This window comes from Callithrix jacchus, chromosome 12 (assembly GCF_049354715.1).
Source record: "Callithrix jacchus isolate 240 chromosome 12, calJac240_pri, whole genome shotgun sequence".
Taxonomy (NCBI): domain Eukaryota; kingdom Metazoa; phylum Chordata; class Mammalia; order Primates; family Cebidae; genus Callithrix; species Callithrix jacchus.
Window position 1 is genome coordinate 4748348 of NC_133513.1, and position 23433 is coordinate 4771780.

A 23433-nucleotide genomic window follows, 5' to 3' on the forward strand; every position below is an offset into this window, starting at 1 on the left:
GGCTCCTTGAGGGGCACACGAGCTTGTGTGAGCCAGGCCTGTGGCCTGAAAACCCAGTAAAGGGCATAGCCGTCCCAGGGCTGGTCTCCCAGGGGAGGGGCAGCTCATGGGCTCAGGGCTAGAGCCAGGCTTCTGACCCAGGCCATGCACAGGCTCAGCCATGGTCTCCTGGGTCACAGACTCCAGCCCACCCGTGGTCTTGCGTCTGGCCTGGGTCATGGGCCTGGGGCCTGGTAAGTGGCCCCACTTCCAGCGGTGACACTGAATGTCCTGGGACCGTGGGCGGCTCTCGGTGTCTCCCTAGGCAGCTGCTGCAGCATGAGTGCCCGCGGTGCCCCGAGCTGCCGCCCTTCAGCCTCTTCGGGGACCTGGAGCAGCACATGCGGAAGCAGCATGAGCTCTTCTGCTGCCGGCTGTGCCTCCAGCACCTCCAGGTGTGCTCCCCGGAGACCCCAGAGAGAGCCCAGGTGGTGGGTGGTGCAGGGGATGCGGCCACACAGCGGGGAGGGGCTTGGCCACCTGCTGCCTCTGGCCCTGGATGGCGCCCGCGAGGGTCAGGCTGCATGTGGCAGGGGGCCTCTGGCGGGGCCGTCTCTTAGCCCCTGCTGCTCCGATGCTGGCCCGTGGGAAGAGGTGGGAGGCCTGGGTCTCCCAGCCCGTGCCCAGCCCCCTGTGCTCTGCAGATCTTCACATACGAGCGCAAGTGGTACTCCCGAAAGGACCTGGCCCGGCATCGCATGCAGGGGGACCCCGACGACACGTCGCACCGCGGGCACCCGCTCTGCAAGTTCTGCGACGAGCGCTACCTGGACAACGACGAGCTGCTCAAGCACCTGCGCCGCGACCACTACTTCTGCCACTTCTGCGACTCCGACGGCGCCCAGGACTACTACAGGTGGGCGGGGCAGCGCACAGGTAGGTGCCCTCCCTCCCCGGCCAGGCTGCAGCACTCCTCCTCACACCCCATCTCCTGCCAGCGACTACGCCTACCTGCGCGAGCACTTCCGCGAGAAGCACTTCCTGTGTGAGGAGGGCCGCTGCAGCACAGAGCAGTTCACTCACGCCTTCCGCACGGAGATCGACCTCAAGGCCCACAGGACGGCCTGCCACAGCCGCAGCCGTGCCGAGGCGCGCCAGAACCGCCAGATCGACCTGCAGTTCAGCTATGCGCCTCGGCACTCGCGTCGGAACGAGGGTGAGCAGACGCCTACCCTGGACACCCCCGGGGTGCGGCTGTGTGACCACGCCCTGCTCTGGAGCCTCAGACCAAGCTGCAGATGTGGGACGTGACCTCCCACCCTCTGGCCAGGCTGGAGCCCCTGAGCACCCCGTGTGTGCCAGGAGCACTTCCTCCCTCAGAGTCTCAGATCTACTGCCCTGGGTGCCTGGGGCCTTTCCCTGGACCAGGAGGCTTGTACTGAGCACCTGCAGAGATGACCAGGGACTAGGGGCCCTACTCCTCTCCCTTCCCTTCCCCCGTTCCTGTAACTCAGCACCTAGGTCGTTGAGGACCGTGGCCAGCGTGGACCCTGCAAGGCACCTGTGCCATCCCTCGGTCTCATGTGCACTGTGGGTGGGCAAGCCTCTGCTGCCCAGGCCTGAGCATTGGCCAGGTGTGGCCTTGACGGCAGGCCTGTCCCTCCTGCTGTTGTCCTGGGGTCCCGGGACATGACAGGCTGTCTGCTGGCCGCAGGGGTCGTCGGTGGCGAGGACTACGAGGAAGTGGACAGGTACAGCCGCCAGGGCCGAGCGGCCCGGGCTGGCACCCGTGGAGCCCAGCAGAGCCGCCGAGGAAGCTGGAGGTACAAAAGGTGGGGGGCCTTGTATGCCGCTGACATTCTTCTGTGGTGACCGTGGCCAGTGGCCAAGCTGGGAGCAAGGATGCAGTCAGGGATTGTGGCCAGAGATTCTGGGGTCCTGAGTGGCAACAGGGTCTCCTCAGTGTCTTGCGCACAGAAGTTTCTTCGTCTTCCTTCCAGTTCCAGCTGCAGATGCCAGGGTTGGTGTGGGTGAAATGGGCCTTTGGCAATTGGGCGGTCACAGCAGCTGTCCAAGGAAGCACTGGCCTGGCAGGCTCTGCAGGGCATCAGACCCCAGATACTGCCCCACGCTGGGCCCAGGCACTGCCCATGCTCAGCCTGAAGGCTGGCCTCCTTGTCCCAGGGAAGAAGAGGACCGGGAAGTGGCAGCTGCAGTCCGGGCCTCTGTGGCCGCGCAGCAGCAGGAGGAAGCACGCAGGAGCGAGGACCGGGAGGAAGGTGGCCGGCTCAAGAAGGAGGAGGCAGCGGTTCGGGGTCCCGAGGAGCCCCGTGGGCCCCGGCACCCACTCCGGACTCCAGGCGAAGGCCCAGGTGAGTCAGCCCTACCTGGGGGTAGCTCTGCCCACACCAGAAGGCCAGTGGCCAGCTCTTAAGCTTGGTACCCGGGATCTTTACTTGGGAGGTCGAAGAGTACCGTGTGCTCCCAGTCCCCAGAGGGCTTGTCCCCACACCCTGACCTAGGGGCTTTGTGTTTCTCATAGGCCCCAAGGAAACCTCGACAAACGGTCCTGTAAGCCAAGAGACCTTCCCGGTGACAGGCCCAGCCACCGCAGGGTGTGTGTGGGGGCCAGGGTGAGGGTGTGGGTGCCCATGGGTGAATGGTGCATGGGCAGGTGGGTGCGGGCAGCCACAGGTGGGTGCTAGGATGGCAGGTGTGGAGCCACAGAGCCTGATAGCCGCTGACCAGCTCCCTTCCCTGTGCCCAGCCCCCTCCCACCACCCAGCCCAAAGCTCAAGGACGAAGACTTCCCCAGCCTGTCCGCCTCCACTTCCTCCTCCTGCTCCACTGCAGCAACCCTGGCCTCTGTGGGGTTGGCGCTGCCATATGCCATCCCTGCCAGGAGCAGGAGTGCCTTCCAGGAGGAGGACTTCCCCGCCCTGGTGTCCTCAGCGCCCAAGCCTGGCACCACCCCCACCAGCCTTGTTTCTGCCTGGAACAGCAGCAGCAGCAAGAAGGTAGTGCAGCCCCCACCCTCAGCACAGGCTGCCAGCAGCGGCCAACCCCCCAGGAAGGCTGGGAAGGGGAACAGGGGCGGCAGGAAGGGCGGCCTGCCCCTTACAGAGGAGGAGGACGGTGGCAGCCCGGCCGCACAGGAGCCTCGAGGCACACGCCCCATGGGCTCCATCTCCGCGCTGCGGCCAGCCTCCACTCAGCCCTCTAAGGTTGGCAAGAAGAAGAAAGTGGGTTCGGAAAAGCCCAGCACTGCCTTGCCACAGCCCCCGCCTCCTAGCTGTCCCCCAGGGCCTGCACAGGCCCCGGAAGCTCCTGCCACCGGAGCCGAGGGGCCAGTTGCCATCGTCGTTAATGGACACACAGAGGGCCCAACCCCAGCTCGGAGTGTCCCCAAGGAACCGCCAGGGCTCCCGAGGCCCCTGGGTTCCTTCCCTTGCCCACAGGAAGACTTCCCAGCGCTTGGTGGCCCCTGCCCGCCCCGGATGCCACCACCCCCAGGTACGTGTGCTGGCTCAGGCCTGCTCTATGGGCATTGGGAGGGGCTGGGATCAGGATGGAGCAACAGGCACAGCCTGCAGCTGGGTGTTGGTAACCCCTGTGCACTGCCATTGGCCACCCACGTGACCTACAGCATTCCCTTAACTGCCTTGCATCCCTTGCCTCGGTGAGATCGGCCCTCCTGGCACTCGCTGGGACTGAGGGTGCATGAGCTCACGTGGGCTGGGCCTGCCACACCATGAGAATGGCTGTGGACAGAAGCTGTCCCCGGAGGCTGGGCAACCCTCACTCAGCGAGGGCTCTGGGTGTTGCCCTGCCACCCCTCAGGCTTCAGTGCTGTGGTGCTCCTGAAGAGCACGCCTCCCCCACCCCCGCCAGGCCTGGTGCCCCCTGTCAGCAAGCCGCCACCCGGCTTCTCTGGCCTCCTGCCTAGCCCCCACCCGGCCTGTGTCCCCAGCCCCGCCGCCGCCACCACCACGAAAGCGTAAGTGTAGGGGGGGTTGCCTGGCATCCACTGGGGGCTGGAGGAGGGTACCCTCCCCTTGGGCCACCCTAAAGGTTGAAACCTCCACCTCCTCTTCACCTCCTGACCCCCAGACCCAGGCCAACGCCTGCTCCGCGGGCCTACCTAGTCCCCGAGAACTTCCGGGAGAGGAACCTGCAGCTCATCCAGTCCATCAGGGACTTCTTGCAGAGTGATGAGGCCCGATTCAGCGAGTTCAAGAGCCACTCAGGGGAGTTCAGACAGGTCAGGCGGGCCTGGGGAGTTGAGATGGGTCAGGTTGGCCGGGAGGGGTGGATAGCCCGTCTTCATCCAGGGATGACTGAGTCCAGCTATCGGGCAGCAGGGCCTGATCTCCGCAGCCCAGTATTACAAGAGTTGCCGGGACCTGCTGGGGGAGAATTTCCAGAAGGTCTTCAATGAGCTGCTAGTCCTGCTGCCTGACACGGCCAAGCAGCAGGAGCTTCTGTCTGCACACATGGACTTCTGCAGCCGCGAGAAGCCTCCCAGCACCAAGTCCAAAAAGAACAAGAAGAGCGCGTGGCAAGCCACCACCCAGCAGACGGGCCTGGACTGCCGTGTGTGCCCCACGTGCCAGCAGGTGCTTGCGCACGGGGACGTCAGCAGCCACCAGGAGCTGCATGCTGTCCGGGACGATGACTTCCCCTCCCTGCAAGCCATCGCCAGGATCATCACGTAGCTCCCTCTAGCGTGGCCGGAGCTACTGCACCGCGAACGTCCTTCCTCCTTCCATCCTCTCCGGGCTGCCAGGCAGCCAGGTAAGGCAGTGGTGAGGCTGCCTGCTCCGGCCTCTTGGTTGGCCAGGCCCACCAGGGAATTGCCAGGATGGTCCACCCACCCTGGTGGCAGATGGAAGTCCACCCCTGCCTCCCTGGTGGGCCAGTCTTGGCCTGCATTCTTGTGCTTTTGGGAGGCGCCAGGGGAGGGAAGGCCTGCTGCTGCTGTCAGAGCCAGAGGCCGTGGTGGCCTGATCCAGGCCCTCCTGAAGCTACGGCTGCACTGGTGCCAGAGTCAGATGTCACAGATGTGTGTTGTATAAACAGTTGGCTGTTTCGTATTTCAAGAATGTTAGGGATTAAAAGCAGACACGAAATTGTGCTACTTGAAGTTGAATCTTTTTATGAGACAAGCTGAATCTGGCATCTCAAATTGCCTCTGACCTTTTATAAGACAGTTTATCTTCAAATAAATTTATTTTGCAATACTGCACATAACTGGTGTTCTGAGCTTCTCTGTCTTCCAAGGACACCCTAAAGCCAAATTTAGAAATAGGGTGGAGGGGACACCTGAAATACTGCGGCTTAATTATCTGGATCTAGGGTTTTTGGAGGGAGACCAGACACATACGATAACCACCTTTCTGCTTCCAGCACATGTAAGTAGGAAAAAAGCTCTAAACGTAGCCATATTTAAGGCCAAGAATACGTAGAAATATTTTTCTGAAGTAAGCAGAAAGGGATCTCGTGTTGATGAAGGGCCAAAGTCAGTGGCCTGCAGAGGGGCTGGGCCAGAGCATGTGGTGGCATTAGCACTGCCCCCCTGAAGCTGGGGACTTGGACAGTGGGACTCAAGTGGTGTCCCCTGGGTGATGGCCATCCTGGGGCCAGCTAGGAGACAAGAGGCTGGATAGATGCCACCTGCATTCCCCTCACACCAGACACACCTCACAGCTGATGCCCACTTTGCAGGCAATGGCAGGTTCCAGCCCCACAGTAGAGTAGAGCAGTCTGGGAAATGGGCTGTTTCCCTAAGGTTATTGAAAATAGCCTTTTTTGGCCGGGCACGGTGGCTCACGCCTGTAATCCCAGCACTTTAGGAGGCTCAGGTGGGTGGACTGTTTGAGGCCAGGAGTCTGAGACTAGCCTGGGAAAATAGGGAGACCCCCCATCTCCACACAAAATAATAAAGAGCCCCTGGTTGGCCAGGCGCGGTGGTTCACGCCTATAATCCCAGCACTTTGGGAGGCCAAGGCGGGTGGATCACGAGGTCAAGAGATCGAGACCATCCTGGTCAACATGGTGAAACCCCGTCTCTACTAAAAATACAAAAAATCAGCTGGGCATGGTGGAGCGTGCCTGTAGTCCCAGCTACTCGGGAGGCTGAGGCGGGAGAATCGCCTGAACCCAGGAGGCGGAGGTTGCGGTGAGCCGAGATGGCACCATTGCCCTCCAGCCTGAGTAAAAAGAGCGAAACTCCGTCTCAAAAAAAAAAAAAAAAACAAATCCTAGGAATAAAAAGTGATTGAGACAAAAATCCCAATACAGATAGGTTGAAAAGTAAACACCATCAAGCTGAGGAAATCTCCCCAGGAGGTAACTGCAAAAGGTACCTGTGAGAGATGGGGAAGGGGTGTGGCCACGAAATAGGGACCCAGCTCTGGAGGCTGCACAGTAAATCTCACAGGAGTCCCAGGAACAGAAGGTGCAGAGAAGAGGACATGGAATAGTGACTGCTCTCCTCAACATCAAGAGGGGTAAAACAAACCATCAAGGACCAAGCATGATCAATGACAAAAAATTCTTGTCTAGGTAAGGATTTACAGAAGGGAACCCTAAAGATCGTTATCAAATAGAAAAGATAACTTATAAACAACGCATATGGTACCGTCACTCATCAGCGTCACAGAGTGCCAGGACATTCAGAGTGAAATTAGCAGGGACGGACGCCTGAAATCCCAGCACTTTGGGAGGCTAAGATGGGAAGATCACTTGATCTCAGGAGTTCAAGACCAGCCTAAGCAACATAAGGAGACTCCATTTCTACAAAATGCTTTAAAATTAACTGGGCATGATGGCACATGCCTGTGGTTCCAGCTACTCAGGAGGCTGAGCAGGGAGAGTCACATGAGCCCGGAAGGTAGATGTCGCAGCCTGCTAGAGGTTGAAGTGAGCCAAGATTTCGCCACCACACTCCAGCCTGGGCATCTGGTTTTTTGTTTTTTTGCTTTTGTTTTTGTTTTTCACTCAACAAACGAAAAACAGGCCAGAGGAGGCTGTGGCTCACGTCTATAATCCTAGCACTTTAGGAGACCAAGGTGGGCAGATCACTTGAGGTCTGAAGTTTGAGACCAGGCTGGCCAATATGACAAAACTCTGTCTCTACTAAAAATATAAAAATTAGCTGGGTGTGGTGGCGCGTGCCTGTAATCCCAGCTACTCCAGAGGCTGAGGTAGTTGAAGCTGGGAGGCGGAGGCTGCAGTGAGTGGAGATTGTGCCACTGCACTCCAGCTTGGACAACAGAGCGAGCCTCCTTCTCAAAAAAAAAAAAAAAGCAAGGGGTCTCTCCAGAGAACCAGATTAGTGTGATACGTGGCGGTGGGGACCTATGGACCTGGGGCCCCCAGAGCCTGGGGGTCAGCTTGGCCTCTACCTTCCTGTCCCTCCTGTGGACCCTGGTGCCTCTTAGATCCCAATCCCTGGCACCAGGAAGAGCAGGCGGAGAAATGATTCCAGGAGTGTCCAAGTCACAGTCAACTGAGTTACACTCTTTATTGTAAAGAAGGTGCAGTCAGAACACGGGACACTGAAAATACACCATCTCTGGTCTTTCAGGAGAGGGAGAGAGAGCGCGCGATATATACAAAAATTGTAAACATTTCACTTAAATATCCACACAGAATTGGTCTAGGCTACAATGTAACGAGGTTGTCACTCAACTGCAACTCCAGAGGGAGGTGTCTGTCTGTTTGATGAAATGTGGCAACCATGTTTGTTGTTGACTTAATGTGAAAAGCCAGCTTTGAGCAACGCATGAGTAGGCAGCTACGCAGAGGGACTCCAACCTGGGACTGGGCCAGGAAGTGGGGTGCAGGTGGAGAGGCAGGGACTGGTCCAGGAAGCCAAGGTAAAGGGAACCGCAGGGGCCGTCTCCTGGGGCACAGTGGCCAGCTGGAGCCTCTGGGCCTCTCTCCTGCTGAGGGGCCTGTCTTGCCTGGCACCCAGGTGTCCTTCACCTCCCCTGACAAGGTCTTACTGAAGGGCCTAGACAGGACGGGTGCCCAGGCCTGCAGCTACCTTGTGCCTTCCTAGCCAGAACCACCCACACCTGGGCAGGGGTCAGGGCCACAGACAGAGGAGTGGCTTGTGGGGCACTAGGAGGTGAAACCCAAAGACAGGACCACGATCACAACACTGACAGGGCCGGGCTGTTCTATGAGCCTGTGAGAGAGAGTGGAGAGCCGCTCCAGACAGGACGTACCACCATGACAAAAGCAAGACAGTCACTACCCACAGGGACATGGGATGGGAACAGTGGCAAGGAGCCCCAGCCTCGGGGCGAGGGTGGTGTCTTTGCCCTGCACCTGCTTTGTCCTGGGCAGCGCCTGCACCTGATCGTAGAGGGCAGCTGGACCTCTGACCCCGGAGTGGGCAGGTGAGCCGCAGGGTGGCTGGCCCAAGAGGGGAATGCTCCCCCAGGCCAGTCCATTCGAGGCTTGGGACACACGTCCTGGACGGTGCTATCCCCTTCTCAGGACCTCAGGCCTGGGGCCAGGTGCTGAGGGACTGGGGTAACTCGGCAGGGGACAGCCCAGGCACTCGAGGGGCCACCCCCTCTTGGCCCCGAATGGCCCAAAGCGGCCACCCACTCTGTCCCTGGCACTGAGCTGGAAGGACCCAAGGGAGGTCCCAGAGACCTTGGGGCCAGCGTTGGTGGGGTGGCCTTGGAGCCCTGGTCTGTGCCTGCCAGCCACTAGTAGGCGGGCACCTGATACCCTTTGGGGCTGGTGTCCAGGGTCTCGGTGAAGGGCGGGCTCTGGTAGGTCTCGGTGCCCTCCACGCCACTGCCCACCGGATAGCCGGGGTAGGCCTGGCCCGCCCCGGCGCTCAGCTGTTCGGTGGCGAAGAGCGACATGTCTGTTCCCAGGCGGAACCGCTGCAAGGCCTTCACCGTGAGCGCCACCTGCGCGGGGGCGGGGTCAGCCAGGGTCAGTCGAGCGCCCCGCCCCTTCGCCCGGTCCCCCCAGGCCCCGCACTCACCCAGCTGAGGATGGAAAAGAAGCTGAAGGCGATGGCGGCCCGCGCCGCGTCTCCCGCCTGCGTTGTGGCCGGCCCGGGCGCCGTGCGCTGCCACTGATTTGTGAGGAAGCAGAAGCCCACAAACCACAAGAAAGACCAGAGTCCTGCGGGCGGCGCGGACGGTCAAGGCGGCGGCCCACAAGGGGCCCACTGCGGCCTCTCCCGGAAGAGGAGGGGTCGGCGGGCACGCGGCTGGAGGCCCCGCCTCCCTCCCCAGAGCGCCAGCGGCGTTCCGCGCCCAGGCCCCGCCCCCGCCCACCTAGGAAGTCCCTCGGCGCTCCCCGTCCAGACCCCGCCCTCTCCCCGCCCACCCGGGAGGGCCATTGCCGCTCCTTGCAGCAGGCCCCGCCCACCAGCAGCTCCAGTGGCGCTCCCCACCCAGGCCCCGCCCCCTCCCCGCCCACCCGGGAGGCCCACGGACTCTCGCCGTCTCAGGCTCCGCCCACCTAGGAACGCCAGCGGCCCGCCCCGCCCAGGCCCCGCCCACCCGGAAGGCCCATTGCCGCTCGCCGCCTCAGGCCCCGCCCCAGCCTCCCGCTCCCGGTTCCCGCCTCGCCCACCTGAGAAGCCCAGGTCTAGCAGCACCGCGCGCCGGCGGTCGCGGACGCTGCTGATCTGCTGGAAGCGCACGTCGAGCAGCAGGAAGGCGGCGCAGGCGAGGAAGGCTCCGAGGCCCAGCGCGACGCCGAAGCGGCAGGCGCCCGCGTTCCCGTTGAACACGCAGCGCAGCTCCGGGCCGCTGTCGGTGTTCACGTAGCCCTCGTTGACGATGGGCCCGAAGACGGCGATGGAGAACACCTGCGGGCGGCGCGGTGCTCAGGGCCCTGCGGCGACCCGACCTCTGCGTCGCCCACCGGGAGCGCCCACGCCCCCGGGCCTGTCCCTGCGTTCCCAGGCCGGTATCTGGGTGGGGGGCGTGGTCACCTCTTCCTTTCCCAAACGCTCGCGTATTCAGTAATTGTTGACGACGCGGACCGTTTAGTGAGCATATGCTGTGCCCAGGCATTGTCCTAAACCGCCACTTTACATGCGTTCCCTCACCGAATCATCAGAAGGTCCCCATGGGGTCTCCATCGTTCTCACCCTCTTTATAAATGGGGACATAAGGGCTCCAAAGGGGAAGTGTCCGGGAATGCAAGGGTGACAAAAGCCGGGGCACCGCATGGGCCCGTGATGTCCCCTCAGAGCCCACCCAAGAGTGTGGGAACAGGAGCCTTCACCTGGGCCCATGATTCCCAGGCTGGCGCCGGCAGGGCAAACTGGAGGTAGGAGTGGAGCGGGCAGAGCGGGGCGGGAGGAGGGCATGGGGGCAGCGGGGCTGTTGCTCCCTGCGCGGTTGCGAGCTGTCTGGCCTTTTTCTAGCAATGCAAATAGGGTGACGGACAAAACTGGAGTTCTGGGACAGAGACGTCCACCCAGTTTTCTGCACGTGGTGGGCACCTGAGTCATGACGGTCCCCACGTGACTGATTATTAATAACGCCCCTAAGTGTTTGGGCTGAAAGGATGACACCGTTGACCTCTGGGATTCAGTCAAACCTCAGTGCCTCCTGCAGACCAGTCCCGGGAGGCAGGCAGCGGAGGGGTGGGGAAGGCAGTCATTTTAACCAGCGCTGTAGGGGGCAGCCCTGTGTTTCCAAGAAAAGAATTCCAGCCTCAACCTCATCCCTTCGATCTTTTCCCGCTCCAGCTCCGAGAGACCAAGGCGAGGAGGAAGCCAGGACATGCACTTGTCCCCCAGGAGTGGGCCACAAGTCGGGACATGAGCTCATACTGGAACGCAGCGCCCTGCCTCCCGGTCTGGTCAGAGCCACTCCGAAGGGGAGACCAAAGCCCCCTGCCTCACCGTGGGCACCGCCCTCATCCAGGATACGCGCCGAGGTCACCACCTGGACAAAACCCAGAGCTCCGCCACCTACTTGCTACCTCCCCTGCCAGAGGGCAGGAAGGGGCAACAGGGCCCTCCCAGAGACACCCCAGTGGGCTAGGCTGCCCCATACCTGCCTCCCACACCACCGCCGACATGAAGCCCTCCTAGCCCAAACCTCTCCTCCCTCAACTCACAGCTGGACCTGAGGGCCAAGGGACAGGCTCCCTGCCAAGGAGCCCGGAGGGTGTGCGTGCAGGGTAAAGGGGAGGCGCTGCCCCATCTCTCTCGGTTCCCGTAGCCCCCTCCTTCTGCCCCTCGGTGAATCCCGTCCCCACCCAGAGCCTGCTTCCAGGTCACGAGAACAGGAAAAACGGAGTAAGGGCTGCGGAAAGGGACTGGAATTAGACCCGGGGAGGAGGCAGGGGTAGGGGCCACCGGCGGTGACCTCTCAAGGTCCCTCTCCGTCGCCGCCGGCCCCTCCCCCGCCCGCAGGTGGGCGCGCCCTGCCCGGTGACGTCACCCCAACCTGAGGCCGGCTGGGAGGGGCCGGCAAGGATGAGAGAGAGGTTGGGGGCGAGAAGCAGGGGTCAGGGGGCGGCTAGGGGCATGAGGGTCGCGAGGCAGGGGCGGGGGCCCGCGCAGGGGCCACTCACCCAGGACGCGACCCGGAGCAGTGTCTGGGGCCGCCGCGCAAAGCTCACGGGGTCCAGGGCGGCCCCCGCACGGCCCGCACCGAAGGAGGCGCCCTCCATGGCCGGCCCGGGCGGGATGCGCGCCCCCGGCGCCCTCTGTCCGCCTGTCCGTCCGTCCAGCCCCGCCCGAGGCCACTGCCGCGGATGCTGATGCTACCGACGCTGCAGCCGTCGCCGCCTCCCGGGAGCGCGCGCCGGCAGTTGCGGGGGCGCGCGGGACGGGGCGGGGCCGAGCCCGTGCCCCTCACTGGGTCCACGCGCGCGGGGCCAGGGCCGTCCTCTCTCTCCGCCGCGCCCACCTCCCATCCCCCACCGGCACCTGCCTGCCGGGATCTTGAGATTGAGACCATCCTCAGGAACCCGCCAACCAGATCCCCGGAGTAAGGGGGCAAGGGCGCTGGGTGCAGACTTTGCCATAGCCGGGAGGACAGACAGGAAAAGGAACCCGCTCCTCTGCGAAGGGCCCTTGGGTGAGAAAATGAAGGAGTAGGAGGTCCACGGGCTCCAGCATCTTCTCCCAACCGTCGGGAGAGGGGACTGGCTCCCTGGCCCTGGTCCCAGGAAGACCAGATGGGCAACTGGGATCTTTCCCATGGCCCCCCACAGTGCTCTAGCTGGTCCTTCAGCAGGTTCTAGCCTTGGGCTGGGAGAGTCTGGTGGCAAGAAAGGCCTCCACCCCAGGAGCACCTGTTGAGGGATGAGGAGGACCACCGTGGCCATCGCCAATGAGAGTGTTGGTTTTTATGTGTCTGCTCCTTGCCCGTGGCCAGGTGCTGGCGCTCCCAATGCCCTCCCTACTTCTGGGTCTCCCTAGGGCACTTGCAGCACCTAGTCTGGAATCGAGGGCAGGGAGAGGCATCAGAGACCAGCAGTTGGATGGGGTCAGTGCCTGGCTGTCCTGTGCCCTGCTGGGTCCCCTCCAGACCCCAGCCCTGGGTGCAACAGGGTCCCTCCCCTCATGTTCCTGCTGGGCTGGAAGTTCAGATGACTCTTAGGTTTCTGTCTAGAGCATTGAGATGTCTGCACTGACTGAGCATTTACACCACCAGGTGCGTCACCTGTGGAGGCAGAGTCTGTTACCACCCTGTTCTTCAGACAGGTAAACAGCCCACCTGCCTGCTACGACAACCTGGTGTACATGGTGCCGCCTTGCCCAGCCCCCCTGGAGCCCATTGGTTCTGGTGTGGAGCTCTTTCTTCAGTCAGGCTGGGCACAGTCGGGCAGAGCAGCTGTTGCCAGAGGCGCCACTCACTGGATTTCAAATCCATCTACTGTGCGTCTGATCCCGACTGTCTCACCCACTGGCCCCAGGCCTCCCCTCTGTCATTCATTTTCCTTTTTACATCAGCACGCAGACATGCTACACTTTCTCCTAAAAAGCCACACTATTGACCCCACCTCCCTCCCCTCCAGCTGCCCGCAGTTATGAGCAGCAAGCTTGAGTCTTCTATTCTCTGCCTGCACCACCCCTCCTCTCTCCCTCTGAGACCCGGCAGAATCAGCTCCCACCACCACCTAAACTCAAGGCTGCCACTGACCTCTCCGTGCCAATCCCAAGGGCAAGTCTGATGCTGCTGTCAGCTCAGTTTTTCTTTTGAGACAGAGTTGCACTGTCACCCAGGCTGGAGTGCAGTGGCTCAATCTTGGCTCAAGACTGCACAACCTTTGCCTCAGAGGCTCAAGTGATGCTTCTGCCTCAGCCTCTGGAGTGGCTGGGATTACAGGCATGCCACCGTGCCTGGCTAATTTTAAAAAATATTTTTAATTTTGGTTTTGCCAGGCTGTGCTCTAACTCCTGACCTTAAGTGACCTGCCCACCTTGGCTTTCCAAAGTGCTGGGATTACAGATGTGAGCCATTGCACCCCACCTGGAGATCCTCCTCCCTCCTGGTGCTCCTCCTACCTCATGGGCCTCTCCTCTGTAACCTGTGAGCCTTAGGAGCCCAGGGCTTGACCCTGGTGGTGGTTGGGGGGGGGTCTCTCCTCCCTCTGTGCTGACTCTTCTGGTCTGTGTGTCAACAGCTCTGGAACACTAGCTTGAGCTAGAACCTTTCCTTGAATTTCAGTTCCACTGGCCTGGATGCCCTCAACAGCCTCTGAGTCAAAGTGAAGAGTTTTATTTGGGAGTGAAACTTCAAGAAAGACAGGGGAAAAGTAAGGCAGCTAGGAAGGACAGCAGATACAGGCAGTGCGTTCCTGAGCTGACCACAGCCTCACCAGAGGACCCGGCTTGTTCCTGAGGCACTCATAGGCCTCGAAAAAGGCCAGAGAGAAGCACTGAGTCTGGGTGAGGAAAGGGCACTTTCTCTCCTGGCAGAGCCCCATCTCCTTTCTCTCATTTGTGCCACTTGGCCCCCGGGGCAGTCTCTACAGAAGCCAGCAACCCCGCAGGACCAATCTGGTGGGTGATATGGCAGCTCCCTCCACACAGGCCTCAGGATAGAGGTCCCTAGAGCTTTAAGCCACAAGAGACACTGTTGCTGGGCTGCTCTGGCTGGGGAGGCCCAAAAGCTGGTCCCCGTCACCCCCTACTCACTGCACTCATAGCCTTTTCTGTCTCCAGCACACACAGCTGTGCCCAGCAGTCTCTGAGGACTCCATCCTCACCTGAGCATTCTCAGACTCTCCCCTCGGTGGACCCCACGTCAGCCCCAACATGAGGTAAGTCTGCTCTCTGGGGTCACTCAGTGATTGCTCCAGCTTCCTCGCCAGCCTCCCTGCTCCACCCTTGCCTGCCTCATCCCAGCTCAGCAGCCAGAGGACCCTTCAAAGCCACATCACTTCCTGCCATACCCTGGCTCCAAACCCGCCAAGAACCTACTGTCACAAGAGCTGGGGGTAAAAGCCATGGCCTTTCTGGGGCCTGGGAGGCCTCATGCTGTCTGGCCTCCCTGTACTCCTCGAACCCCCGTATCATTGATTCTGGCCCCCACTTCCCCAACCAACCAGCGTCCTTGCTGTTCCCGGCCCTCTCTCACCTTGGGGTTCCTCCCTTTCCTCCTGAGGAACCAGGACCCCAGCAGGAAATGCAGCTGAACACAGAAGGACAGAGCAGGCCCCGTGCACTGCTACAGGCCCTAGCACAAAGCACACAAAGCCAAGGTCCTCAGTCACTTCAATGTTTTATTTGGACCTCAAACTTTGAAGAAGGGGACAGCACAAATCCCCTGTGGACAGGCATGGCACAACGCTGGCAGGCATGAGCCAGGCAGGGAGTGGGCAGGATGGTGGACCCTCAGACAAACCCCACCTGAGCTTTCCTGTAGGGACTGAGCACAGTGGAGAGTTCAGCCCATGAAGTGAGCAGCACAGAGCCATGGGGGGCAGGGGCCTGCGGGCATCCCTGGCTGCACAGTGGGTAGGCAATGGCCTGGGCTCCAGGGACAGGCATGGGGTCGCCCAGCCAGGCCCAGTCTTCCTGTGTGAGAAGTGAGGCACCAGGGCATGGGGAGAGCAGGAAGCCACATCCTGAATGGCAAGGAGCAGCCCAGGCTCCTCCGGCCTCGCTCACCTGCAGTTCAGCTGCTGCTCCTTGGGGGCTCTACTGAAGAGGCGGCCAGCAGGTGCCTGCTGTGGGTGCCTCTCTGTTCCAAACCTGAGAGGGGCAGGGCCCCCCGGGCAGTGTCCTGGGACCACTCAACTGAGACATAACAGGCTCTGAGCCTGATGCACTTTAATGAGTGCCCTGCCCCTATGCAGCCAGGCTACTGCAAGGGCACTGGCTGGCTGTCCCATGGGCTCTGGCTGACCAGCCTCTAGTCACAGGAGCCATCCTTCCAGCCGTCACGCCAGCGCTCATCCACTTTTGAGCAGTCAAAGTCAGGCTTGCCCAGCTTGCGGTTCACCTCATTGTGCAGGTGGCACAGCCACTGCGTGAAGCATGCCCGGGTGCGGGTGTCTGGCTGGTTCCTGCACAGCCTGCGTAGGGAGAGCATGTGAAGAATGGGAGGACGCAGCGGCTCCACTACCCCTGCCAGCTCTGTCTGCTCCCAAGGACGGAGAGCTGGGCCACTGCTCTGGGCTTCACCTCGGAGTGCCCTCATGCTCCAAGGGATGGGAATTCCCACAACAGGCCTGACCCTTCAGCTCCTTGGGTGTGGCAAATTCCCAGGGCTGCTGAAACACCGACAGGGCCTCAAAGAAAAATATTACAGCACAGACCTAGCAATTTTACAAGCTCCTAACACCCAGGAGGCGGCATCTAGTGTCCCTGGCCCCAGGCAGAGTGTGAACTGGGTGGGGCTGGACACAGCCTTGTAACTGAAAACTGGACTTGATTCTTAGGACCTGAGGCTCTGATGCCTCAGTCAGCAAGAGACCTCATTCTGACTGCCCAGGCTGAAAGCTACAATGGCAGCTCTGCCCCACACATCTGGCCTAGAAACACCTGCAAGGGCCAGTTCTGGCTCTTGGATGCCTCAGTGAGGAAGAGGTGGCTCTTGGGAGCAAAAGTAGTGGGTTTCCAAGATTTTAAAACAGCAGTCTAGAAGTCAGGCAAAGTGGAGTCCTCCCTAACCTGCGGGGAGCTGCCTTTGGTGCCAAACAAGGCAGGGAGGCCCTTCCTGGGAGACCTGTGGCCGTGGGAGAGCAGTTCCCAGCAGCAAATCCTGGCAGCTTGGCCTCAGACAAGAGGAGGAGGCTCAGATAGCCTCTGTCCTCACCTGTTGGTGGTCCCTGCTCCCCAGCAAGCTTCTGCCACCTCTGCAGGTTTCTCTAGGTTCCCCGGTATAGCGTCAGTCAGGAGCCCCAGGCCCAGGCTCCAGGGTAAAGCTCTGATGCCTGCCAACGCATCTTACCTTTTCCTTAGGTCTTCAGCACACTCCTCACAGGGATAAAACTTGGAAAATAAATGTATGAACTGGGCCATGTCTTGCTGCTGTTCTGGGGTGGGCAGGTCGGGGTAGTAGGCGGCCAGGGTGTGGAGGACAGCCCAGCTGTGGCGGCCCAGTTCCTCGCGATCCGGCGGGCAGTCCTCCCTAAATTTGCTGTCCTGCTGCGGAAGGCCGACCGAGAGTGAGTTCATTCTCCGAACAGAAGCGCCCAAAGCTCCCCCCTTGCACGGCCCAGCCGGTGGCCCAGTGGACTCCGGCCAGCGTCCTGCAGACGATCCAGCCCAAACGCAGATGATGCCTGTAGGGCCGGACCTAACTGGGGGACAAGGTTCAGGGAAAGGCAACCCTGGGGAGCTCTGCCGGGGCACCTGGGCGGGGGCTGCGCGGGGTTGGGGGAGGTCGGGCAGGGATCTGCACCTTCTGCTGCGTCCGCATCCACGTCTTGAAGTCCACGCAGGCCCGGCAAGGCCGCCTCCGGGAGACGTCCTCGGTGACCTGAGACTCGGAGGTCGGCGCCTGGGCTGGCGTCGGGGCTGACCTCTCAGCCGCGTCTCTCCGCCCCGCTCCCCGGCCCCGTGCGTCGGTAGCCAGGTCGTCTATCACTTCGGAGCGCGCGCCACCGGGCAAGAAGAAGTAGTTCCCGCTATAGAAGCGGCCCCGCTCGCCGGGCGCCGCCATGTTGCCCGCGCAAGGTCTGCCGGGCTAGCTCGGCCTCCAGATGAGCCTCCAGGTCGGCCTCCAGGCCAGCGTGCGAAAATACCAGCGGGAGGCGCGCGCCGTGCTCGAGGGGGCCGGGCCCGAGCGAGGGCTGGGGGCGGAGTCGGAGGCGGGGGCCGGGCCCGAGCGAGGGCTGGGGGCGGGGTCGGAGGCGGGGGCCGGGCCCGAGCGAGGGCTGGGGGCGGGGTCGGAGGCGGGGGCCGGGCCCGAGCGAGGGCTGGGGGCGGGGTCGGAGGCGGGGGCCGGGCCTGAGCGAGGGCTGGGGGCGGGGTCGGAGGCGGGGGCCGGGCCCGAGCGAGGGCTGGGGGCGGAGTCGGAGGCGGGGGCCGGGCCTGAGCGAGGGCTGGGGCGGAGTCGGAGGCGGGGGCCGGGCCCGAGCGAGGGCTGGGGGCGGGGGCCGGGCCCGAGCGAGGGCTGGGGGCGGAGTCGGAGGCGGGGGCCGGGCCTGAGCGAGGGCTGGGGGCGGGGTCGGAGGCGGGGGCCGGGCCTGAGCGAGGGCTGGGGGCGGAGTCGGAGGCGGGGGCCGGGCCCGAACGAGGGCTGGGGGCGGGGTCGGAGGCGGGGGCCGGGCCTGAGCGAGGGCTGGGGGCGGGGGCCGGCCAGCGGACCCGGGTGGAGGCGGAGCCACAGACCGCGGCGCCGACCTGGGAGGGGACGGAGCTGGAGCATCCGGGCGCTCCGCGACCCGCGGCGGGTTTGCGCAGTCCGTGGCGGCGCTCTCGCCTCCTCGGGTAGAACAGCAGAGTGTGGCGGAAGGTGCGCCGCGGCCATGCTGTGGACCTGGGCTGAGGCCCAGACGAAGTACGTGTCGCGACCCGCGACGCCCCCATCGCTCCGTTCTGAGCGTCCTGCGTGTCCGCGGCCACGCTGTGCCCTCCGCTGAGGGGCGCGTCCACCCGCCGGGTGCTGGGAACCCTGGCAATGCGGGGCCGGCGTGACCGCACAGAGTGCTGGGCTCGCGGCCTCGCCCCGGCGCCATGGCAACGGGCGCCTGGCAACGCGGGACGGGGCGCGGCTGCCGAGGGTTTGAGAGCCTCTGGCTCTCGGCGCGCCCCCAGCTGCCGCCGGTCCCACGGCCCGAATGAGGGGTCGGGCTCCCAGTTGGAGCCACCTCTGGGATTCCTCTGCCTCCTTGCTTTCATTCGTCCTTTACGCTATTATTTGTGCAGTGGCCTCTCTGCTCCAGGCGCTGTTCCAGGCGCTGGGCAGTGCAGGGAACAGAGCTCTGCTGCCTGATCTCCTCTGTTCATAATTCAGTGGTCAAGATGGGGGGGCGGGGGGGGAAAACGAGTCACGCTCGTGAATGTTCCCGTACAAACTGGTGGGGCCGTGCAAGGGTGGGGTAAATCTGGAAGGCCTCCTTGAGGTGGTGACCCTTGGGCAGAGGCCTGAAGGATGAGGAATCAGCTGAGGAGCGCCTTTAAGACCAAGCTCATTAGCTGGGCCTGGTGGCGCACGCCTGTCGTCCCAGCTACTCGGGAGGCTGAGGCAGGAGAATTGCTTGAACCCAGAAGGCGGAGTTTGCGGTGAGCCGAGGTCACGCCATTGCACTTCAGCCTGGGTAACGAGCGAAACTCCGTCTCAAAAAAAAAAAAAAAAAGACCAAGCTCAAGGTGGCAGGGTCTTGGCGTTTTGCAGGAACAAAAAAGGCCAGTGGGCCCATCAAGGACCTGGTCAGCAGCTGCGGGGATTGGGAATTTATTCCAAGGGAGGGGAAGATGCCAGTCAGTTTTGGGCAAGGCCACCCAATCCGATCCCATTTCAGTTTGCTGAAAATTCCTCTGGCTATTATACAAGGAGTGCATTTCTTTAGATTTCTTTCTTTCTTACAGAGAGTGGATTTTTCTCTTTTCTTTTCCTTCCTTCCCTTCTTTCTTTCCTTCCCCCTTCCTTCCTTCTTTCTCTTTTCTTTCTTCTGGTAGGGTCCTGCTCTGTTCCCCAGGCTGGAGTGCAATGGCACAATCATGGTTCACTACAGTCTCGACTGCTTAGGCTCGTGATCTTCCCACCTCAACTCCCCAAATAGCTGGGACTACTGGCACGTGCCACCACACCCAGCTAATTTTTGTATATATTTTTTGGTACAGATGGAGGTCTCACCATGTTGCCCAGACTGGTCTCCTGAGCTCAAGCAGTTCCCCCGCCTTGGATTCCTAAAGTGCTTGGATTACAGGTGAGAGGCACCAAACCCGACCTTGGGGTGGATTTTGTGGGAACAAGTGAGGAGGATATGGATGGAGGGTGGGGTGGTTGTACCATTCCGGTAAGAAAAGAGGGTAGGAGAGGAAAAAGCGGGAAGGGGCCGGGCGCGGTGGCTCAAGCCTGTAATCCCAGCACTTTGGGAGGCCGAGGCGGGTGGATCACAAGGTCAAGAGATCGAGACCATCCTGGTCAACATGGTGAAACCCCGTCTCCACTAAAAATACAAAAAATTAGCTGGGCATGGTGGCGCGTGCCTGTAATCCCAGCTACTCAGGAGGCTGAGGCAGGAGAATTGCCTGAACCCAGGAGGCGGAGGTTGCAGTGAGCCGAGATCGCGCCATTGCACTCCAGCCTGGGTAACAAGAGCGAAACTCCGTCTCAAAAAAAAAAAAAAAAAAAGCGGGAAGGATCCAGGGCCGATGCGGTGTGGGGCAGGCTGTGTCAGCTGGGGTGTGGAGGGGCCTCAGAATTCCTCTAGGCCACTGCTTGTGAATAAATTCTCCCTAGCTTCTCTACTGTCTTCCAGGAGAGCAAAGTCTGCCCTGGGTTGATTCACCGCCAGGTCCTTGGGGCCCTCAGCTGAGATAGGGAGGAGATGAGAGCTGGCTGGGGGAGCCCTGCAAATCAGCCCTATGTGAGCAGGTGTTCTTAGTCCGTGCCAAGACCAGGGACAACTGGAGGGCCTCAGAGAGTGCTGGTGACACACACACAAAGGCCCTTTGTTGCAGCCAAGGCAGATTGCTGCAGGGATGCCCCAGAGGCCGACCGCTCCCTGAAGGGGCTGGAGTGGGGGCATCCCAACACAGAACTGGTGACTCCAGCACCAGGAAGAACCACTGTGTACCGAGGTTGAATGTGGCTTCTGAAGCTATAAGGAAGCAGCCAGAGAGGTGTGGCACCTGGGCAAGCCTCTGACTAGGCGGTGTTTGCAGGAGGTCTGTTTGAGAGGTGGCTCTCAAAACAGTCCTGGTGACCACTTCCCTGACCACCCCTCACCCCTCAAGTGCCAGGGACTATACACATGGGCCGTCTTTCTCTTACCCCAAGTCTCCTCACTGCAGGGGAACCCCTGGGGTGAGCCTGTGAGGTCTGCCCCTCCCCCAACATATACAGAAAAACTCACAATAATTATACATTTAGCTCACATTTCCTCCTCTGTGAGCTGGGGACATGAAGAGGCCTTTCCTCCAGCATTAGGATTAAGCCAGACAGAGCACTTAAAGCCTTGAGCACTGAGTCCTCGGTTCTGCACAGAAATCCCCGGGCCAGTTCTAAGACAGTTGTTGGGCACACGCTGGCAGAAGGTCATACCAGGCCAAGTACCTTGCAAGGTGGGGGAATCCAGAGAGGTGGGCAGGACTGGTGGCATTTTGATGGGCCCCGCCTTCTCCTCCCTCCTCCCTTGGCCAGAGTCAGGCAGGAGGGCCCCAGGCAGCAGTTCCTCCCACCCTCTGCCCCTTAGTCTTGCACGCCTCTAGGGCCAGGACGCTCATTCTTCCTCCTAGCAGCTCTGCCTGGAAGTTCCCCAATCCCTGTGCTACCGTTCCCAGATCTTGGGCTTGGGAGACAGCAAGAAAGCTGGAAAGAACTCAGCTGGGGCAGCCCCACAAGGACCCTACAGGCTTCTGTCCCAGGCAGCCAGGTTCCTAGGTGCCCCAGAGCCCTCTGGAGCACAGGGAGGCAGAGGAATCCTTACCCAGTATTTCAGGACTCTGCAGCCTGAAGCCCGCAGCCATGGCAGGCCCCCGATACCCGGATTCAGTGCGAGGGGCGGCTCTGGTGCAGATCAAGAGGCTCCAAGTAAGACTTGGCTGCGTCTTTAGTGGCCCTAAGGCATAGGAAGGGGGTGCCTCCGTCAGCATCTCCAAGGCACCCATGACTTTACGTCCCCTAGACATTTGCCTTCTCCGTGCGATGGTCAGACGGCAGCGACACCTTTGTGTGCAGGAGCTGGGAGGAATTCAGGCGGCTCAAGGTGAGTGACCCTGGGCCACCCTAACGCCATGCTTGAGGCTTCCCCACCTGGGTGCCTACCAGTGCAAGACCTGTCAGTGACTAACTGGAGGCCCTTCATCCTGCCTGAGGCTCCCAGCCCTTGCCATCAGGGTGAGGGACCCCACCCTCCTAAGGGTGCACAGTGGGCTCTGGGAGACTGATGCCCCGGTTCTTGCCCTCAGAAGAACCTCAAGGAGACCTTTCCGGTGGAGGCAGGCCTGCTTCGGAAATCCGACCGCATTCTCCCAAAGCTTCTCGGTCAGGCCAGCCTGGGGCCGGGGACAGGGAAGGCGGTGGCTTACTGGGGGTGGGGGGTGTGGCTCAAGGGACCAGTGAAGCCCGAAGCGGGGTCTCAGTGTACGTTTTTTGTGGTGTCCTTAGATGCACCGCTATTGACACACAGGGGGCGCACGAGCCGCGGCCTGGCACGCCTGCAGCTGCTGGAAACCTATTCTCGGAGGCTGCTGGCAACTGCAGAGCGCGTGGCTCGGAGCCCAGTGATCACAGACTTCTTTGCACCGCAACCTCTGGACCTGGAGCCCGCACTGCCACCCGGCAGGTACCTGACTCGCCCCCAACTCCCAGCCTGCAGCAGCGTTTGGAGCTGGGAGGAGGTCTAAGGTGGGGGTTATAGCCAGTGAAGAGCAGCAGAAACTAGGAGGCTGGCGGTCTTGCTGGGGTTGTGTGGCACGCCTAGTTTCACCTTGGAATCTACCTACCTCTCACCCGTGCGGGCTGCTCTTCCCAGCCGGGTGATCCTGCCCAACCCGGAGCCACCTCTCTCCCGTGCTGCCGGCCGCCTCTCCATCCACAGTCTGGAGGCTCAAAGCCTGCGCTGCCTACAGTCCTTCTGCACTCAGGACACACGGGACCGGCCTTTCCAGGTGCAGGCCCAGGAGAGCCTGGATGTGCTGCTGAGGCACCCCTCAGGTAGGGCCCGCCAAGAACCCAGGGACTTGCCTCTCTGCCCCTGGACACCAGGGAGCCTCAAGATCTGAGTCCCCACCCACCTCTTGTGCACAGGCTGGTGGCTGGTGGAGAACAAGGACCAGCAGACAGCTTGGTTTCCAGCGCCCTACTTGGAGGAGGTGGCTGCAGGCCAGGGCTGGGAAGGAGGCCCGTCCCTAGGGAGCAGTGGTATGTGCCTAATCCCCACCCCTCATGCCATCAGTACAGCTGGACCACGCGGCAAACTGGGTCAGAAGCACTGCGGGAAGGGCGGCTTGATGGGGCCCAGGAGCCCATGCTTGGTCACTGAACCTAGAGGAAGCCCTGAGTTTTAGGGCAGTCCCGGCGTCAGCAGACTCAGGCCAGGAGAATCCGGAGAAGGGTGAGGGCCCTGTCCTCTACGGCCCCATGGTGACCCCAAACATCCACCCCCAGGTCCCCAGTTCTGTGCTTCCCGCGCCTACGAGGGCAGCCGTGCAGATGAGCTGTCTGTGCCCGCAGGGGCGCGCGTGCACGTGCTGAAAACGTCAGATCGTGGCTGGTGGCTCTGCAGGTAAGCAGGCGTGGGCATGGGCGGGGCAGCCCAGCCAAGGAGGGCAGGGCCCTAACCACACACCCCCCGCACTGCCCCTGGCAGGTACAGTGACCGGGCGGGCCTCCTCCCTGCGGTGGTGCTGCAGCCTGAAGGGCTGGGCGCGCTCCTGAGCAGGACAGGGTTGCGCCCAGGAGACAACTCAGCAGACGAGGCCCAGGGCTCCCCCCAACCCTCCCAGGCCACCACCCCTGCCCCCACGGTCCCCGCCCGACCTTCGCCGGGCACCATCCAGAGCCGCTGCTGCACCATCACCCGCAGAGCCCTGGAGCGGCACCCAGGGCGCCAGGGCCCCTATGGAGAGTGTGTGGACCCTGTGCCACACGCTACGACAGAGCAGTGAGGGCGGATCTCCCTGGCCAGCAGGGGTGGGAGGGGGGCGCTTTACTATTCCTCTGAATAAAGCTTGTTCTGAATGACCCCTGCTGTCTCAGCCTGCTCAGCCGGGTCTCTGACAGGCCAGGGTGTGGGGATGGGCTAGCAGGGCCCCTTTGGGCGGCTAGGTAGGGTGTTGGCCAGGATGGGGTCTAGACTGGAGCCCAAAGAGACCAAGCC

At 61.8% G+C, this 23433-nt stretch overlaps 5 protein-coding genes across 22 annotated transcripts in view; 3 read left to right on the forward strand and 2 right to left on the reverse strand.

Annotated features, from left to right (window-relative positions):
• ZNF598 (zinc finger protein 598, E3 ubiquitin ligase) overlaps positions 1–5224 on the forward strand; it is a 10865-nt gene extending 5641 nt beyond the window's left edge. The window contains exons 3-12 of one of the 4 annotated variants that reach the window (XM_035266599.3): positions 305–434; positions 684–895; positions 978–1195; positions 1694–1811; positions 2164–2351; positions 2522–2594; positions 2747–3492; positions 3820–3976; positions 4090–4240; positions 4341–5224. In XM_035266599.3, coding sequence (XP_035122490.2) covers positions 305–434; positions 684–895; positions 978–1195; positions 1694–1811; positions 2164–2351; positions 2522–2594; positions 2747–3492; positions 3820–3976; positions 4090–4240; positions 4341–4694 — 2347 coding nt within the window. In that variant the 3' untranslated portion in view covers positions 4695–5224. The remainder of the gene's footprint in view (positions 1–304; positions 435–683; positions 896–977; positions 1196–1693; positions 1812–2163; positions 2352–2521; positions 2595–2746; positions 3493–3819; positions 3977–4089; positions 4241–4340) is intronic. The other 3 variants (XM_035266600.3, XM_017978642.4, XM_078344350.1) reach the window with 3 other exon arrangements.
• The window catches only part of SYNGR3 (synaptogyrin 3), a 24031-nt gene extending 12263 nt beyond the window's left edge, over positions 1–11768 (reverse strand). Inside the window, exons 1-4 of one of the 4 annotated variants that reach the window (XR_013524531.1) lie at positions 11554–11768; positions 9592–9829; positions 8993–9135; positions 4121–4385 (exon numbers count right to left, since the gene is read on the reverse strand). Coding sequence is in view for 3 of the 4 variants with exons in the window: in XM_035266624.3 (XP_035122515.1) it covers positions 8706–8915; positions 8993–9135; positions 9592–9829; positions 11554–11652 (690 nt within the window). In the remaining variant the exon portion in view is untranslated. Of the gene's footprint in view, positions 1–4120; positions 4386–7479; positions 8916–8992; positions 9136–9591; positions 9830–10569; positions 10865–11553 lie in introns of those variants that run through there. The other 3 variants (XM_078344441.1, XM_035266624.3, XM_078344440.1) reach the window with 3 other exon arrangements.
• LOC144578555 (uncharacterized) lies at positions 9555–16455 on the forward strand. Of its 2 annotated transcripts, XM_078344450.1 has the most exons (5): positions 9555–9926; positions 10721–10911; positions 12642–12691; positions 13659–13879; positions 14156–16455. In XM_078344450.1, the coding sequence occupies exons 1-4, from the start codon at positions 9801–9803 to the stop codon at positions 13700–13702; spliced, it is 411 nt and encodes a 136-aa protein (XP_078200576.1). In that variant the 5' UTR covers positions 9555–9800; the 3' UTR covers positions 13703–13879; positions 14156–16455. The 2 variants fall into 2 exon arrangements, with proteins under 2 accessions (XP_078200576.1, XP_078200577.1); XM_078344451.1 differs by having other exon boundaries at positions 9555–11972.
• On the reverse strand, positions 14698–17120 carry GFER (growth factor, augmenter of liver regeneration). Of its 2 annotated transcripts, none has more exons than XM_035266628.3 (3): positions 16842–17120; positions 16389–16582; positions 14698–15510 (listed from the first exon to the last, which is right to left on the reverse strand). In XM_035266628.3, exons 1-3 carry the CDS (start codon positions 17100–17102, stop codon positions 15348–15350), a joined length of 618 nt encoding a protein of 205 aa, XP_035122519.1. In that variant the 5' UTR covers positions 17103–17120; the 3' UTR covers positions 14698–15347. The 2 variants fall into 2 exon arrangements, with proteins under 2 accessions (XP_035122519.1, XP_035122518.1); XM_035266627.3 differs by having other exon boundaries at positions 16389–16585.
• A 649-nt stretch (positions 17121–17769) lies between these two features.
• On the forward strand, positions 17770–23298 carry NOXO1 (NADPH oxidase organizer 1). Of its 10 annotated transcripts, XM_078344414.1 has the most exons (11): positions 17770–17942; positions 19229–19314; positions 20072–20233; positions 21052–21143; positions 21238–21318; positions 21521–21596; positions 21742–21897; positions 22087–22268; positions 22362–22475; positions 22722–22839; positions 22924–23298. In XM_078344414.1, exons 2-11 carry the CDS (start codon positions 19229–19231, stop codon positions 23219–23221), a joined length of 1365 nt encoding a protein of 454 aa, XP_078200540.1. In that variant the 5' UTR covers positions 17770–17942; the 3' UTR covers positions 23222–23298. The 10 variants fall into 10 exon arrangements, with proteins under 10 accessions (XP_078200540.1, XP_078200541.1, XP_078200545.1 ...); XM_078344415.1 differs by lacking the exon at positions 20072–20233 and having other exon boundaries at positions 20894–21143; positions 21720–21897; XM_078344419.1 differs by lacking the exon at positions 20072–20233 and having other exon boundaries at positions 20894–21143.
• Positions 23299–23433: the final 135 nt, after the last annotated feature.

Excerpts from the sequence above, each read along its gene's own strand:
- LOC144578555 (XM_078344450.1), top strand. The coding sequence starts at position 9,801 with ATGGGCCCGAAGACGGCGATGGAGAACACCTGCGGGCGGCGCGGTGCT. Across the intron at positions 9,927-10,720 it reads GCCTGTCCCTGCGTTCCCAG|CTCCGAGAGACCAAGGCGAG; the intron begins GCCGGTATCTGG and ends TTCCCGCTCCAG. Across the intron at positions 12,692-13,658 it reads CCACCCTGTTCTTCAGACAG|TTCCACTGGCCTGGATGCCC; the intron begins GTAAACAGCCCA and ends CTTGAATTTCAG.
- GFER (XM_035266627.3), bottom strand. The coding sequence starts at position 17,102 with ATGGCGGCGCCCGGCGAGCGGGGCCGCTTCTATAGCGGGAACTACTTC. Across the intron at positions 16,586-16,841 it reads GGATGCGGACGCAGCAGAAG|CAGGACAGCAAATTTAGGGA; the intron begins GTGCAGATCCCT and ends GGCCTTCCGCAG. Across the intron at positions 15,511-16,388 it reads GCTGAAGACCTAAGGAAAAG|GCTGTGCAGGAACCAGCCAG; the intron begins GTAAGATGCGTT and ends CTCCCTACGCAG.
- NOXO1 (XM_078344414.1), top strand. The coding sequence starts at position 19,229 with ATGGAGGTCTCACCATGTTGCCCAGACTGGTCTCCTGAGCTCAAGCAG. Across the intron at positions 19,315-20,071 it reads CTAAAGTGCTTGGATTACAG|CCAAGGCAGATTGCTGCAGG; the intron begins GTGAGAGGCACC and ends CCTTTGTTGCAG. Across the intron at positions 21,898-22,086 it reads CCCGCACTGCCACCCGGCAG|CCGGGTGATCCTGCCCAACC; the intron begins GTACCTGACTCG and ends TGCTCTTCCCAG.